General features: G+C 46.1%; 1 protein-coding gene across 1 annotated transcript in view; it reads right to left on the reverse strand.

Moving 5' to 3' along the window:
• Window positions 1-10,781: 10,781 nt before the first annotated feature.
• SLC1A1 (solute carrier family 1 member 1) overlaps window positions 10,782-16,147 on the reverse strand; it is an 82,203-nt gene continuing 76,837 nt past the window's right edge. The window contains exons 11-12 of the mRNA XM_042913465.1: window positions 15,053-15,187; window positions 10,782-12,984 (exon numbers count right to left, since the gene is read on the reverse strand). Coding sequence (XP_042769399.1) covers window positions 12,738-12,984; window positions 15,053-15,187 — 382 coding nt within the window. The 3' untranslated portion in view covers window positions 10,782-12,737. The remainder of the gene's footprint in view (window positions 12,985-15,052; window positions 15,188-16,147) is intronic.

Here is a 16,147-nt window from a genome sequence, read left to right on the forward strand (position 1 = left end):
GATGCACATGGCCAGTTATCACGTCTGAACAGAGTCTCAGCCTCGGGCTGCTCACTTCACAAAGAGGCAGCGCTGTCGCTCAGGGGCTCCCCCAACCTGATGCGCCCCCCCAAAGAGGAAGGATTTAAATACATGAATGAGCCTCTGTAGACCTGCCTTGCAACTTCAAACCCTTTGAGGTCAAAGAAGGGAGACATTGTTATCATCCTAGGTTTCAGTGGAAATAAACCACGATCTTGAAACCACGATCTTGAAACCACGATACCCAGTTTTGAAAAGACAGACTACAAAAGAATTGACAAGGTTGATTTTTGGGTAAGCTCAGTTTAAACAGATGCCAGAGTGGGGCGCCTGGGTGGCTCAGTCGGTTAAGCACCTGACTTCGGCTCCAGTCATGATCTTCGCGGTTCGTGAGTTCGAGCCCCACATTGGGCTCGCTGCTGTCAGACTGTGAGCGCAGACCCCGCTTCGGCTCCTCTGCCCCTTCTCTCTGCCCCTCCCGCATTTGCGCTCTCCCAAACATAAACATTAAATAATAAAAAGTGATAACTTTTAAAGAGGTGGCGATCGGATACCATCATGCATTGCCTTTTTACATTGCAGGTGGTTTTTTCCCAGCTTTATTGAGATATAATTGACAAATAAAATTGTGATGTATTTAAACCGTACAGTGTGATAGTTTGATATACGTATATATGGTGAAAGGATTCACACCACTGAGTTAATGAGTACATCCATCACCTCATGTACTTACTCTCGGTAAATGTCCATTATACAGTACAGCCAAGTATAGTCCCCGTGTTGTACATTAGATGAGAGTTTGTACCTGTTTACCGACCCTTCCCTCCGCCCCCCACCCCACAGCCCCTGGAAACCACCATTCTACTCTGTTTCTGTGAATTTGACTTTTTTTTTCTTCTGATTGCACATACAAGTGATACGATGCAGTGTATTTTTCTTTCTCTCTTTGGCTTCTTTCACAGCAGACTGCCCTCCAGGTTCATCCATGTTGTTGCAAATGGCAGCATTTTTGTTTTCAAGATTGAGTGACATTCTGCCTTGTGTAGGTATCACATTCGTTTTATCCACTCATCCATCATCAGTGGACATTTAGGTGGTTTTCACATCTTGGCTATTGCGAATAGTGCTGCAATGAACCTGGGAGTCGCATATTTATTTTTTTTTTAATTTTTTTTAATGTTTTATTTATTTTTGAGACAGAGAGAGACAGAGCATGAATGGGGGAGGGTCAGAACGAGAGGGAGACACAGAATCTGAAGCAGGCTCCAGGCTCTGAGCTGTCAGCCCAGAGCCCGACGCGGGGCTCGAACTCACGGACCGCGAGATCGTGACCTGAGCCGAAGTCGGACGCTTAACCGACTGAGCCACCCAGGCGCCCCTCGCATATCTTTTTGAAATAGTGGTTTCATTTCCTTTGGATACGTGTCCTGAAACGGGATCGCTGGATCTTATGGTAATTCTATTTTTAATTTCTTGAGGAGCCTCCATATCGTTTTCCACAGTGGCTGCACCATTGACATCCCATCAACAGTGCGAGAGGGCTCCCTTCTCTCCATATCCTCACCAGGAATTGTTCTCTCTTCTCTTTGATAATAGACATACTAGTGGATATGAAGTGACATCTCTTTGTGGTTTTGATTTTCATTTCTCCGATGATTAGTGATGTTAGGCACCTTTTCATGCACCAACTGACCGTTTGAATAGCTTCTTTTTGGAAAATGTCTGCTCAGATCCTTTGCCCATTTTTTTTTAAATTAAATTTTATTTAAATCCAAGTTAGTTAACATATGGTATAGTAATGATTTCAGGAGTAGAATTTAGTGATTCGTCACCTACAGATAACACCCATTGCTCATCCCAACAGGTGCCCTCCTTAATCCCCATCACCCATTTAGCCCCCACCCCCACCCAACACCCCTCCAGCAACCCTCAGTTTGTTCTCTTTTAAGAGTCTCTTATGGGGCGCCTGAGTGGCTCGGACGGTTAAGCGTCCGTCTTCTGCTCAGGTCATGATCTCACAGTCCGTGAGTTTGAGCCCTGCGTCGGGCTCTGTGCTGACCGCTCAGAGCCTGGAGCCTGTTTCAGATTCTGTGTCTCCCTCTCTCTCTTCCCCTCCCCTGTTCATGCTCTCTCTCTGTCTCAAAAATAAAAAAACGTAAAAAAAATTTTTTTAAAAAAAAGAGTCTCTTATGATTTGCCTCCCTCTCTCTTTTTATCTTATTTTTCCTTCCCTTCCCCTATGTTCATCTATTTTGTTTCATAAATTCCACATATGAGTGAAATCATATGATATTTATCTTCCTCTGATTGACTTATTTTGTTTAGCATAATACACTCTAGTTCCATCCATGTTGTTGCAAATGACAAGATTTCATTCTTTTTGATTGCCGAGTAGTATTCCATCACACACACACACACACACACACACACACACACACACTTCTTTATCCATTCATCAATGGACATTTGGGCTCTTTCCGTGATTTGGCTGTTGTTGATAATGCCTGCTATAAACCTTGGGGTGCATGTGCCCCTTGGAATCAGCATTTCTGTATCCTTTGGATAATTACCTGGTAGTTCCTTTGCCCATTCTTAAGTTGGGTTCTTTTTGGCTGTTGAGTTGTGGGAAGTCTTGTGTGCTGTGATTATGAACCCCTTATGCACAGATGGCATGTCTCCTCCCATGCATACATTGCCTTTTCATTTCATGGATGGTTTCTTTTGCTCTGAAGAAGATTTTTAGTTTGATGTTGTCCCGCTTGTTTATTTTTGCTTTGACCTTCACTTTTGGTGTCAACTCTGAAAAACTCATTGCCAGGATGGGTATAGCTTTTCCCCTACGGTTGCTCCTAGCAGTTTGACAGTTTCAGGCCTTACATTCAAGTCCCTCATCCATCTTGAGCTGATTTTTGTGTGGGGTGTACGTTAGGGTTCCAGCTTCATTCCGTTGCGTGTGAACGTCCGGGTTTCCCAGCACCATTTATTGAGGAGACTATTTTTTCCTCATTGTATATTCTTTGCTCCTTTGTCAACAATTAATTGAACATATATGCATGGGGTCACTTCTGGGCCCCCTCTTTGGTTTCATTGACCCCCGTGTTTATTTTTATGCCAATAACATACTTTTTTGATTACTATGGCTTTGTAATATTATTTGAAATCAAGAAGTGTGAGGACTCCGTCTTTCTTTTCCTTTTTCAAGATTGCTTTGATTATTTGGGGTTTTTTTTTGTTTGTTTGTTTCCATATAGAAATGAAAGATTGTGATTTCTATTTCTAAAAAAAAATACATTGGAATTTTGATAGGAATTTGGTTAAATCTATAGAAAGCTTTGGGTTGTATGGACATTTTAAAATCCTAATTCTTCCAATCTGTGAGCCTGGAGTATCTTTCCATTTATTTATGTCTCTTGCAATTTCTTTCATCAGTGTTTTCTTTTTTCATTTATTTATTTATTTTTTTAAATGTTTATTTTTGAGAGAGAGAGCACAAGTGGGGGAGGGGCAGAGAGAGAGACACACACAGAATCTGAAGCAAGCTCTGAGCTGTCAGCAAAGAGCCTGACACCGGGCTCGAACCCACGAACCATGAGATCATGATCCAAGCCAAAGTCAGACGCTCAACCAATTGAGCCACCCAGGCGCCCTGTTTCATCAGTGTTTTAGTATTCAGAGTCCAGGTCTTATACTTTCTTGGTTAAATTTATTCCTAAGTGTTTTATTCTTTTGTTTGTTTGTTTGTTTTGTTTTTTGGGTTTTTTTGTTTTATTCTTTTTGATGCTAGCATAAATAGAATTTTCTTAATTTCTTTTTTATTTTTTATTTTATTTTTATTTTTTTATTTAAAAAAAAATTTTTTTTTTCAACGTTTATTTTATTTTTTGGGACAGAGAGACACAGAGCATGAATGGGGGAGGGACAGAGAGAGAGGGAGACACAGAATCGGAAACAGGCTCCAGGCTCTGAGCCATCAGCCCAGAGCCTGACGCGGGGCTCGAACTCACGGACCATGAGATCGTGACCTGGCTGAAGTCGGACGCTTAACCGACTGCGCCACCCAGGCGCCCCATCTTAATTTCTTTTTCTAATAATTTGTTGTTAGTCTGTAGAAACTCAACTGATTTTTGTGTATTGAGTTTATGTCCTGAAGCTTTGCTGAATCTGTTTATTCTAACAGTTTTTGGCAGTGTCTTTTGGGTTTTCTATACATTATATGTCATTTGCAAAGAAAGACAATTTAACTTCTTCCTTTCTGATTTGGATGCCTTTTATTTCTTTTCCTTGCCTCATTGCTCTAAGATTTTTTATACTGTGTTGAAAAAAAGTGGGGATAGTGGGCATCCTTATCTTATTCCTGATCTTACAAGAAAAACTGAGGTTTTCACCATTGAGTATGATGTTAGCTATGGGCTTCTGTATATGGAAGCGGTATGTGTTCCTTCTGTATAAGGAACACAGATGTTCCTTCTGTATATGTTGAGAGGTAATCATGAAAGGATGTTGAATTTTGTCGAATATTTTTTCTGCATCTATTGAGACGATCCTATGATGTTTATCTGAGGAGTTTTGCATCTGTGTTCATCAGAAATACTGGCCTATACTTTTCTTGCAATGTTCTTGTCTGCCTCTGATTTCTGGGTCATGCCAGCCTTGGAAAATGAGTTTGAAAGTGTTATCTCTTCTATTCTTTGGAAGAGTTTGAGAAGGATTTGTAATCTTAAAAAAATTTTTTTTAATTGTTTCAAGTTTTTATTTAAATTTGAGTTCGTTTACGTATAGTGTAATATTAGTTTCAGGTGTCGAATTTAGAGATTCGTCACTTACATATGACACCCAGTGCTCATCCCGACAAGTGCCCTCCTCAATGTCCGTCACCCATTTACCCCATCTCCCCACAACCTCCCCTCCTGCAATTCTCAGTTTGTTCTCTATAGTTCAGAGTGTGTTTTATGGTTTGCCTTTCTTTTTTTTCCCTTGTATGTTCATCGGTTTTGGTTCTTAAATTCCACATATGAGTGAAATCATATATATCTTTCTCTGCCTGACTTATTTCACTTAGCATAATACACTAGCTCCGTGCACATTGTCGCAAATGGCAAGATATCATTCTTTTTAAAATCTATTTATTTTTTGAGAGAATGTGTGTGAGCAGGGGAGAAGGGCAGAGGGAGAGAGAGAGACTCTTAAGCAGCATGAAGGAGCCGCGGGGCTCAATCCCATGACCCTGGGGTCATAACCTGAGCCGAAATCGAGAGTCGGACGCTCAACCGACTGAGCCCCACAGGTGCCCCAAGTTTTATTCTTTTCATGCCTGAGTAATACTCCATTGTATATATATATACCTCACATCCTCCTCATCCGTTCATCAATTGATGGACATTTGGGCTCTTTCCATATTTTTGCTGTGACTGATAGTGCTGCTATAAACATCAGGGTGCACGTGTCCCTTCGAATCAGTATTTTTGTATCCTTTGGAAAGGATTGGTATTCTTTACATGTTTGGTAGAATTCACTAGTGAAGCCATCTAGATCTGGACTTGCCCTTGCTGGGAGGTTTTTGATTACCCTTGCTTTCCATTTGCATGGATTTTTTTTTTAGACACTTTGAGGCATCCCCTCAATGGTTAGGAACACAGGCTCTGGAATCCGTTTGAGTCCCAGCTGTGTGAACTTGGGCAGATCACTTCATCTCTCTGGGCCACAGTTCCCTTATCTGGAAAATGGAAAAGTAGGAAAATAATACCTGCTTGATAGGAGTGTTGAGAAGGATAAATGCCATTAAGCGTGTAAAACATTTAGGAGCGTGCCAGGCACACAGTTCACACTTGGTAAGGGTAAACAATGAGTGTAAGTTGTCTTGAAAATTTTAGGCCACCCAAAGTTGAGTTAGAATTAATACTCTAGCTTCCTGGCCTTCTCTGGCTGTCAGTGTCTGGTCAAGAATGTTGACACTTTGGGGCACCTCAGTTGGTTAAGCATCTGACTCCAGCTCGGGTCATGATCTCACGGCTTGTGGGTTCAAGCCCCGCACTGGGCTCTGTGCTGACAGCTCGGAGCCTGGAGCCTGCTTTGGATTCTGCCTCCCTCCCTCTCTGCCCCTCCCCTGCTCACACTCTCTCTCTCTCTCAAAAACAAACAGAAGTTAAAAACAAAAGAGAATGTCTATACTGGAGCCAGATTGCTGTGTGAGCTCAGCTGTGGTCCCAGGCAAGTGAACATCTTGTAGCAGTTTCCTCGTCTTTAGAAAGGGTAACACTACCTACTTCATGATGTTGTTGAGGTTAAATGAGTCAACATATGTCAGGTGCTAAGAACGGGGCTTGCCACGCAGTAACTGCTGTGCAAACATCTGTCCAGTAAACAAAAGCGAGCTTCCCGTGTGCTGTTCTCCTGGAGCCCCGACAGCCATCCTGGCTGCACTCATCCTGGCGGGAGAAAACTCCCTTGGTGCCTGCAGCAGCTGGGCCAACATCTTGAAAGAAACTGGACTGTTACTTGACTTTGAGTGTCATCTTTACGGAAGGTGATGACACCCAAGAACAGAGTATGTGCCAGGGGCACCTGCGTGGCTCAGCCGCTTTAGCATCTGACTTCGGCTCAGGCTGAGATCTCACAGTTTGAGTTCAAGCCCTACATCAGGCTCTCTGCTGTTAGCGCAGAACCTGCTTTGGATCCTCTGCCCCCCCTGCCCCACCCCCCGCCCCTCCCCTGCTCTCTCTCTCGCCGTCTCTGTCTCTAAATAATAAATAAGCATTAAAAGAAAAAAAAAAAGAATAAGGTAGGTGGCTGGCAGCCTGGAATGGTATTCCTGGAATGGTATTCGAGCAAACTTTTCCTTCTTGCCAGAAAGGCAGACTCTGTATCCTTGTAGCCGGTATCCTTGTAGCCCGGGTCAGCCTTGTTTGCTTTTCTGGTTTTCTCACGGACTACAGGTGGCATGTTTTTCGCACTGGCCCCTCCTGACCTGGCGAAAGAGCTTTGAGTTTGTGTGTGCTTAATGTGAAGTTGACACATTCTTGTCCGTCTTAACTTTTCTGGTGAAATTAGGAAATGGCGGGACTAGCGTCTAAACCCAGGGAATTAAAGCCAATTTGCGGTGCTGGGAAGACAAAAAGCCAGGTGTTGGGGGAAGATCAAGCTGGCGTTCCTCTTGCTCCCCTCCCGGTGCTGCTTTATTAATAACTTAGGTAGGAGTTACATAGTAGCACTTTTCTGACATGTGACAGGCCCACCCAGGTTCCTAGGACCTGGACGTTTCAGTATCCACCGGTTCATTCTGGAGAAACATTTTCCCCTCCCGGGAGTCTTCGGCTCAGTCAAGCCTTGCCGCTGGGCTCTCATTATTCTTGTCGAGCTAAGCGGACGATCTCGGAAACACAAACACTCCTTAAATGAAAATTACATTTGTATGCTTGGTGGAAGATCAAAGTCATGTTTCAAATGCACGTGCCTTCAGCACTTTGTGAAGAAGGCGGTGCCCCTAAAATGAAACAAAGCATGTTTGCAATGAAGCAATGGTGCCTTTTCTCCTGCGCCCCCGCTGGGACCAAGCACTCCATTCGTTTCAGTGGGTCTTATCCTCACCCTGGAAAACAGGCCTTTCTCTGCAGGGCCCGGAGGAGATGAGGCAGGACCTCAGACCCTCATTTCTTCCCCTGGCGGCCAGACCTCTGACTGTGAAATTCCCAGAGGAGGCAACTTGGCATTCTCTAAACGCCCTGAAATGAGGGAGGAGGATGCGACGTCCTCATAACCTGGCTGATAGCTGTCCTGAGTCTCGGAGAAACGGCAGCTACCAGAGCCACTAATGTGTCAGGAAAAGTCAGCTTCTTGAGGGAACATGGGGTGGGGGTGGGGGAGGGGCGTGTGTCGTGGGGCGGGGGCTGGGATCCAGACACTACCCCTCAGGAGTTTGGTTGATTCTGTATATTACTTTCACGACTTCTTTGCCTCCATCTTTTTTTTTTTTTTTTTAATTTTTTTTTTTAATGTTTATTTATTTTTGAGACAGAGGGAGACAGAGCATGAACAGGGGAGGGTCAGAGAGAGAGGGAGACACAGAATCTGAAACAGGCTCCGGGCTCCGAGCTGTCAGCACAGAGCCCGACGCGGGGCTCGAACTCACGGAACGCGAGATCATGACCTGGGCTGAAGTCGGACGCTCAACCGACTGAGCCACCCAGGCGCCCCTTTGCCTCCATCTTTTGATAAAGGGCACTTTTCTCCCTAGGTACTAACACCTGATTGCACTCCCCGAGGCCAGGGCTTGGAGCTCCAGGCTAGTGAGGCCCCCTAGAGATCAGGGAACCGTGTCTAGAGGAGGTCGACGCTTTTTCTTCCCCTTTCCTCCGACGAGAATAACAAAAGGGATATTGATTTCATCTGGGCTTTGGGGGTTTACTGATACCTGTGCGGAACCTCGTGATACAATTGGCAAAGTGGAGATTTGTAGACGAAACCTGGAGTGTCTCAGTAATCCCAGAGACGTCCTCCAAATCACGCGCGGCCCTGGATTTTCCCAGTGAGAGAAGAAATGGTGCATCAGGGGTGTGGTTAGATCTTAGCGCTTAAGAGTTGTGGCCTCACGTAGAGCAATGTCCCCAGGCATCTCCCACCCATGGTCAGTAACTTCATACGCTGAAATGCAGCACCTAATTCAATGTATACAGATCCACATGTTGTTCCCAAAGCTAATTTCACAAGGCCTCTTTCTGGTTTATATTCTATGGCTTTCACTTAAAAGATCTAAGATTGCAGGGAGGGAGGCGTACCTGCCAGCACAGGAGGGGATGTTAAGCCCCGTGTGGGGCCCAGAACAAAGTCTACTTCCGGCAGGTGGGGACAGTTACATGAGATTTATGGACCAAGATGGCAAAAGTGAACTTCACGTTGTTCACTTTGTGAACTTCACTTTGATTTCAGAACACGTGAAGGGGTGTGCTCTGTGAATGTGCTTCTTAGCCTCACACACGAAGCCTGAGCACTTCAAAGCCCTCTGTGTGTCTCACAGAAAAAAGATTGCCAACCATTGTTTTTACTTAAGCCCCATGTGATTTTTTTTTTAAGTTTACTTATTTTGGGGCTCCTGGGTGGCTCAGTCAGTTAAGCGCCCGACTTCAGCTCAGGTCATGATCTCACGGTTCGTGAGTTCAAGCCCCACGTCAGACTCTGTGCTGACAGCTCAGAGCCTGGAGCCTGTTTCAGATTCTGTGTCTCCCTTTCTCTGTACCCCCCCCCTCCCCCCCATTCATGCTCTGTCTCTCAAAAATAAATAAACATAAAAAAAAATTAAGTTTACTTATTTTGAGGGGAGAGGCGCAGAGAGGGAGGGAGGGAGAGAGAGAATCCCAAGCAGGTTCCATCCTGTCAGTGCAGAGCCAGACAGGGGTCTCGAACCTACCAACAGTGAGATTGTGATCTGAGCAGAAATCAAGAGTTGGACGCTTGACTGAGCCACCCCCCTCCTGCCACATGATCTTTTAGGAAAGAGGCAATATTCTAGGTCTTATACTGTTTAAGTGAAAATGTCCCATTTTCAGAAAGAGCTTCCCTTTATAGAATGGGGGTTGCTTATTAAGTTTCACTAGGTTGGATTTACTGTTTGTTCTAATAACCCAGGTAAGGCCAAGTGGTGAAAACTATAATTTTCGGTCATGTCAGTTGGATGTCTGTGGGTGACCCATGTAAGTGGGGGACGAGGGTGTATAGGACTTTTTGGCAGGAGGCACTAGCTTTTATGAAACGTTTCATGTGCTACGTGCATTACGTCTATTTTCTCATCTAATGCTTAAGGCAGTCTCACTGGGCTCTGTGATCGCTTGCTGGGCAATTAGAAAATACAAAATAGTTGCTTGGCAAATTGTGTCTGCTTGGCATCATGTCAAGGCTCTGCATGACCATTTCCTCTTTCCGTTCCAGAAGGGAAGATTCTTAACATCTGCAAAGCCAACACCATTGCCGGCCCACTGCCTGATTATAAGCCAAACACAGTTTTCTCAAGCTATTCTAAGAATGGGGTGTGTTTTTAATAGAGGGCCTCGTCCAATGGTTTGTTGAGAAATAGTCGTTTATTAGAGCTGATAACACCATCCCTCTGTATAGGAGTAGACTTTGGGCAAGAACCAAGTCATTGGGGGTCCTGCTCAAGTACACTTAATCTTCCAAGCAAATCTCTAAGTGATGTGTTGGGTGTTTTTATCTAATGTTGCCTCAAGAAGGAAACTACTCTGAATGAGTCTGGCCACAGACTAACGTTTGCAATGACAAACATTTCTGTGAGACACTGCCCTCCCTCAGTAGGGCCTAGGGGGTTGTCCATTTGTTTGCTGTCTATCACAGACTGCCAGCAAGGGCACCAGCAGAACCCTGTCATGACTCAGGTTCCGGGCAGGACCTCCCCGAATACAACATTTGTAGTCTATAGTCCCATTTCTGAGGGCAGGAATGGTCCTTCAGTGAAACCAGGTCGCCATCATATTGAGATAAGACTACCTCCCAGTATAGTAATTTCTGGTCAGATCACACCTTCTCCATCTCAGCCATAAAATATGGACGGACTATTTATAACTTATGGCACTGCATTTCAGCCTTATCATCCCCACTGATTCACATGAAGAATCAGATTACTTTTCCTCAAGCCCGGCTTTTTCATTCTCGAGCATAAACAGTTTTGAAAACAATAATCCGTTTACAATCTGTCTCCACCTTCCCACGCCCCACCTGAGTGAGATAAAAGATAAAGAAAGAACAAGGCGGGGGAAGAAAGAATGACGGAAGTATTTATTGAGACTGAAATGGAACATTGGTTTCTTTTTATGAGTTAACAGCACAGTGTGTTAAGAGGCTGGTTACAAACTCACTCCAAAATTAGGATGACCTACAGTTCACGAACAGCTCTGCCAACTTGAGTGCCTCCAGTTGGAGACAAACGGCCAAGGGGGTAGGACCTCTCGGGCCTGAGATAAATTATGAATACAGTTGCGTTGATAGTTAAGATTTACCTCCAGTGAACACCCCCAGTATTTGCAATTTAAAACGCACATGGAATCAGTCGCTGGTCCATATTTGTGGTGTTTACATGACAATCCAGTATCATTCTCTTGTAGATTTCAGGGACAAGTGGTCAACACTGAGCATTTATTTACTTTTCCTGTACCTTTGAGACAGTTTCTGGTTTCTTCGATAGAAAAGCGCAGGCTTAAACTGGCTACTCAATACTGCAGAAACAGGATTATTCTGGATCTCATTGTAAATACAAGTTTTTCTGTTCAGCGTTATTTACAAGATGAGTGCTGAAGCACAGACTTTTTAATACGCTATCTTCATAAATTAGAAGAATGACAGGACATGGATTTTAATTAAGCAGGGCCGAGGTGACTAGATTACGTTAGGACAATCGTCCCTTCAGGAGGAGACAAGTTTGATACAATGGAAGAATTTCCCTGAACCACGGATACCAACATCTCGTGTTGTGGGGATCAACTAGTGGGCTTACTCTGCAAGAATCCAGGGTAAGGACAGTGCTTTTCCGACCAGGGTGACTTGTTCCACCAAAACCATATTAAAGTACAATTTAGCTGGTAGTTTGCCACTGTTGTTTGGGCCCTGATGGGTACGAAAATGCAAAGAACCGTCATTTTTTGAGTGGGTGTAACTGACCTTGGAAGAATGAAGCCTTCCAGTTGGATAAAAACACATCCAGCCTTATGTGAGTGACACATCTTCATTCTACCTTATATAGAGCCGATATGGATTCCTTCCCAGCAGTAGAGTCTAGAAGTTGTAGATGAACGGCCACCTTACCGTATCACCATAATACATGTCTGCTATGAGGCTGGTACACAGACGTGGAACGGACAATACAATTTTTCATTCTCGTGCTCCTGAGAGAGGAGTTGGGATAAGCCCCAAAGCAGATCTGGATTGAAATCGTAGTTATTATTCAAGTACAAGGAGAGCTCTTTATTTCCCATTGACAGTTCAATTCTGATCTCTGTCTGGCAACTTATATGAAAATAATAAATATATATATATCTATATATATATCTAGCTCTATACTGAACACTGGGTTACTAGTTACCAGTGTTCCAATACAGTACATTGAAAAAAGAACCCTTCTCCCTTCCTGCAACACCCCTCACCCATCTTGAAACTGTTATTGCAGAACTGTGCTGGTCTGTTTTCCTTCAAAATGGTTTCTTTGACATTGGCTGGAGATGAGTTAAAAACGGACAATTTGGCACATTAAATGGGGGGGGGCAGCGGTGGTAGTATTTATATGCATTATAATCTATAAAAATGTGAGAAGTCAAAGGAAATCCATGCCAATAGAAAGCTTGAGTAAAAATTTGTAATTAAGGAGTCTTTTAAAAAAAAAAACCCAAACACTGGACTGCGTATGAGAAAGCAAGTTTTCTTCCACACCCATTACCTAATCCAATAGTTACTACTCTACCTACTTCCAAACTTTCTCATAGAATTTTTACATTGCAGACAATACAGCTTTCCTTTTAATCTGTTTTCTTTCATGGTACCCCACCTGGAGAGCAAAAGCGGTGAATCCAAATATAGAAAATAATCTGGAGGTCTATATATCAAGTCAAATGTACAACTGGCCATCAGTGTGTTTCTTCTCCTTATTGAATGTTTGAATTTGCTAAGAGAGGACTCTCAGGGAGCTGTCCTTCATCGTTCCCGGTCCTATGAAGCCAGGGGTTCTAGAACTGTGAGGTCTGGGTGAATGAGATGCTGTCGGACTTGTCTACTGCAAAGCCTCCGTTGACGTAGGACTTCTTGGTGTCTGAGTTTTCGTTATCCAGTATTGTGGATTCCAAGGCAAAGGGGTTCACGATGTTGACTTCAGATGAAACATCCATTTGCTCCAGTTCCTTCTTGGAGAGCTTCTCCACAATGCCCGTCCCGAACGCATCACCGAGGACGTTCACCATGGTCCTGAACCGATCCCTGGGGAAGAGAGAGGGCGAGTCAGACAGGAGGCCCAGATTTCATTTCCATTTGCCACCGGAGCGTTCAGGTACGAATTAAGCAGATGCAGAGAGTGCCATCCTCGTGGCTGGACGGGAGGCTTCTCTCCTCACAGGTCTAGGGCAGAAGGTGGCTCATGAAAGTACAGAAGGAGTAACCAGGCTCCCTGGGCGTGTGCTCCCAATAAGTCACAACGGACCCTCGTAAGCCCAGCACCAGTTTCCCCAAATTCCCTCCTCTCCTCCCCAAGAAGCGTGAAGAGAGTCTTTACAAATATTTTGGGGGAGCCGAGGGAGGCTCAGAATTGAGTGAGCCTCTCAGTCCTAACCTCCGTCTTGGGGCATTTCCCGGATCTGTCTCAGCTAAGGTGAGAGGACCCTGTGGGTGGTGTTTCTGCCAAAGGGGGAGTGTGTGTGTGTGTGTGTGTGTGTGTGTGTGTGTGCCTCCAAGTGTTCCAGTGCGTTTGTGTGTCCCTGGTGTAGTCGTTTTTCTGCGCCACCGGGTCCCTCTAGAAGCAAGCCGGCAGGGACATAGGGTCAGAAAATAGAGGTCAGCCGAGGAGCGGCTTTCTCCTTATGACACCCCCAGCTGGCCGTAACCCTGAGCTTGGAGAGGACCCTGTGGCAGGAAGGCGCCCTGGTGACAGAACACCGGAGCACTGCTGGTGGGAACTGTGCACGTGAATACTTCTGTGAGAACTACACCTGCGGGACAGACCTCCGCATCTGGGTGCCCTCCTGCGATTCAGAACAAGGCCATGGAATGAACCAGACCCTGGTATGAACCAACTAGAGTCTTTTTATCCCATGGATCAGACTGGACCTTTGGCTTCTCTGGGTGTCTTGGAAGTGAAGGTCACTGGTTCCAGAAGAATCGGGCAAAGGAGAGAACTACAAACCCACCATGGTCACTAGAAGGAAAACGAGAAGTACTTGCCTCAGGGGTGGCGTATCTTGGCAAGAAAGGGGCCACCTCCACTGGGGCTGGGGGACACAGCCAGCTGCTGAGGGGGGCCCCCATGGCACGCCTTCCCCGGAGCAGGAGCCCGGGCCTTCCGGGGCGTGACTGCCTTCACCATCTCAGCTGCTGTTTGCAAACCACACAGTGCCGGACTCCCCAGTAACCCTGGGCTGGTTCCGAGTAAAGGCTCAATATGCAGCTACACTCGCCCCTGAGGGCCAGGGGACAGAGCGAGACCAATGCACAAAGCGGGTACCAAGATAAAGCTGGGGACCAGGCTCGTTCCAACCTGAACCGTGGGGAGGTCACACAAGGCACGACCTTGCCCAGGATTTCTGCTGTGTTCGTCAGCCCTCTGTGCGTGTGTCCATGCACGCACGTGTGCGAGAGAGTTACGATGCAAATGTTCCAAATCATTCTAATCATAAGAAAACCTGCCATTTATTGGGCAAATGCTGCCCACCAGACACTGTTCTAGACACGCTGGTCACATGAACCCACTCAGACCCTGCACAACCTAATGAAATGCACAGAATCTGTCCCATTTCACAGATAATGCAACTGGGCCTCTGAGAAGCTAAGGGACATCCTCGAGGTCAAAAAGCTGTTGAGACACTGAACAGCGATTCAAACTCAAACTGGTCTTTCCCCACAGCTCCTACCATGGCCCCTGATGATGTTGAAGATCTCGGGAAGAAGGGCTGACTTCAAACCAGGCGCTTCTACACCTATGACGCTGACCCCGGGCCAGGATAGGCGAGGGTGGCCTATGGGGTTTGGAATGCCTGTGACTCTGTCTTCACCTTATCATTCTATGTTGATCTCCTCCCACCCCCGACACCCATCCTGCAGGGAAAACAAGCTAATGGAGATCACTGGCCTTTTAAAATCACTGCTGCAAGTTATGAGGAGTTAATTTTTAAGCGCGTTTTATCAGATGGCCTGGCCAGAGGGAAATTGAAGCAGCAACGGATGGCTCATGAGGCAGTGGCAATCTGAGGACAGAATGATGACAGACTGCAGGTTCTGCAGGGCGGGGAAGCCCGCCTCCCCAGCTGGCAGAGGCAGCGCGTTTATTCCAACTCACAGGAGCCAGTCGACAGCAATGATGAGGGTGACGTCCTCGGCGGGCAGGCCCACGGCACTCAGCACGATCACCATGGTCACCAGGCCGGCCTGCGGCACCCCCGCGGCTCCGATGCTGGCGGCCGTGGCCGTGACACTGCAGCCAAAACACACGAGCCGAAAAGGAGTTAGACACCTGTGTCTCCCTTCAGGGCCCCTGGCCTGGAACCTTTAGTCCCGATGGCTGTTACGGCCGTGTTCCCCCCACATTGGCCGGTCAGGATCTGTTCTCTGCTGAGCATCAGCTCTGCCTCATTAGGGAGCGGTGGGGGACCGAGAGAAGTCCATCTCCTTCTGCGGGGAGACATGGCAAGTCTCTCTAACGGAAGGAAAAGGAGATGAGCTGCCTGAATGCGCTCAGAAAATGAGCAAGAGGGCTATTCAAGAGGAAGGCGAGAGTTTTACCACCTGGGGTGTTTGTAGAAGGCATCAGCTACCTATCCGTGCGTCCATCCCCTTCCATAAGCGCCAATTACCTCGCTGCCTGCCTTCTTTCTCCCTTCGTCCATCTGTTCACCCAGCCAGTCATCAACTGGCATCTCATATGTGCCAGGAATTTACGTTGCCTTGGAGGATGGTCAAAGGGAGGGTGGTCCGGGTGGATGGCAAGGGTATTTCCAGGGAAGACAAAGGAATGAGGCTGTGGTCAAGCACGTTTTATGCACTTTCTTGACATCATGAGACTCTTGGCTTCTGGGAGCTGCCTGATAGGGCACTGAACTGAGAACCAACCATGCTTCCTGTGCAAGATACAAGCATTTATTCCTGACTGCTCCTTTGGCCAGTGGATGCACTTGCTGCAAAAGGAAGAAGGGTCTGGAACGAGGGGAGGCAGCCAAGTGAACTTCCTTATGACATATTTAAAAAGACCCCTCTTATGGGGAGCCTGGATGGCTCAGTTGGTTGAGTGTCTGACTTGATTTCAGTTCAGGTCATGATCCCAGGGTCATGGGATCAAGCCCTGTGTCAGGCTCTATGCGGAGCATGGAGCCTGCTTAAGATTCTCTCCCTCTCCCCCACTCTGCCCCTCTTCCCTGCTCATGTGCTCGCTCTCTCT

This window comes from Panthera leo, chromosome D4 (assembly GCF_018350215.1).
Source record: "Panthera leo isolate Ple1 chromosome D4, P.leo_Ple1_pat1.1, whole genome shotgun sequence".
NCBI classification, from domain to species: domain Eukaryota; kingdom Metazoa; phylum Chordata; class Mammalia; order Carnivora; family Felidae; genus Panthera; species Panthera leo.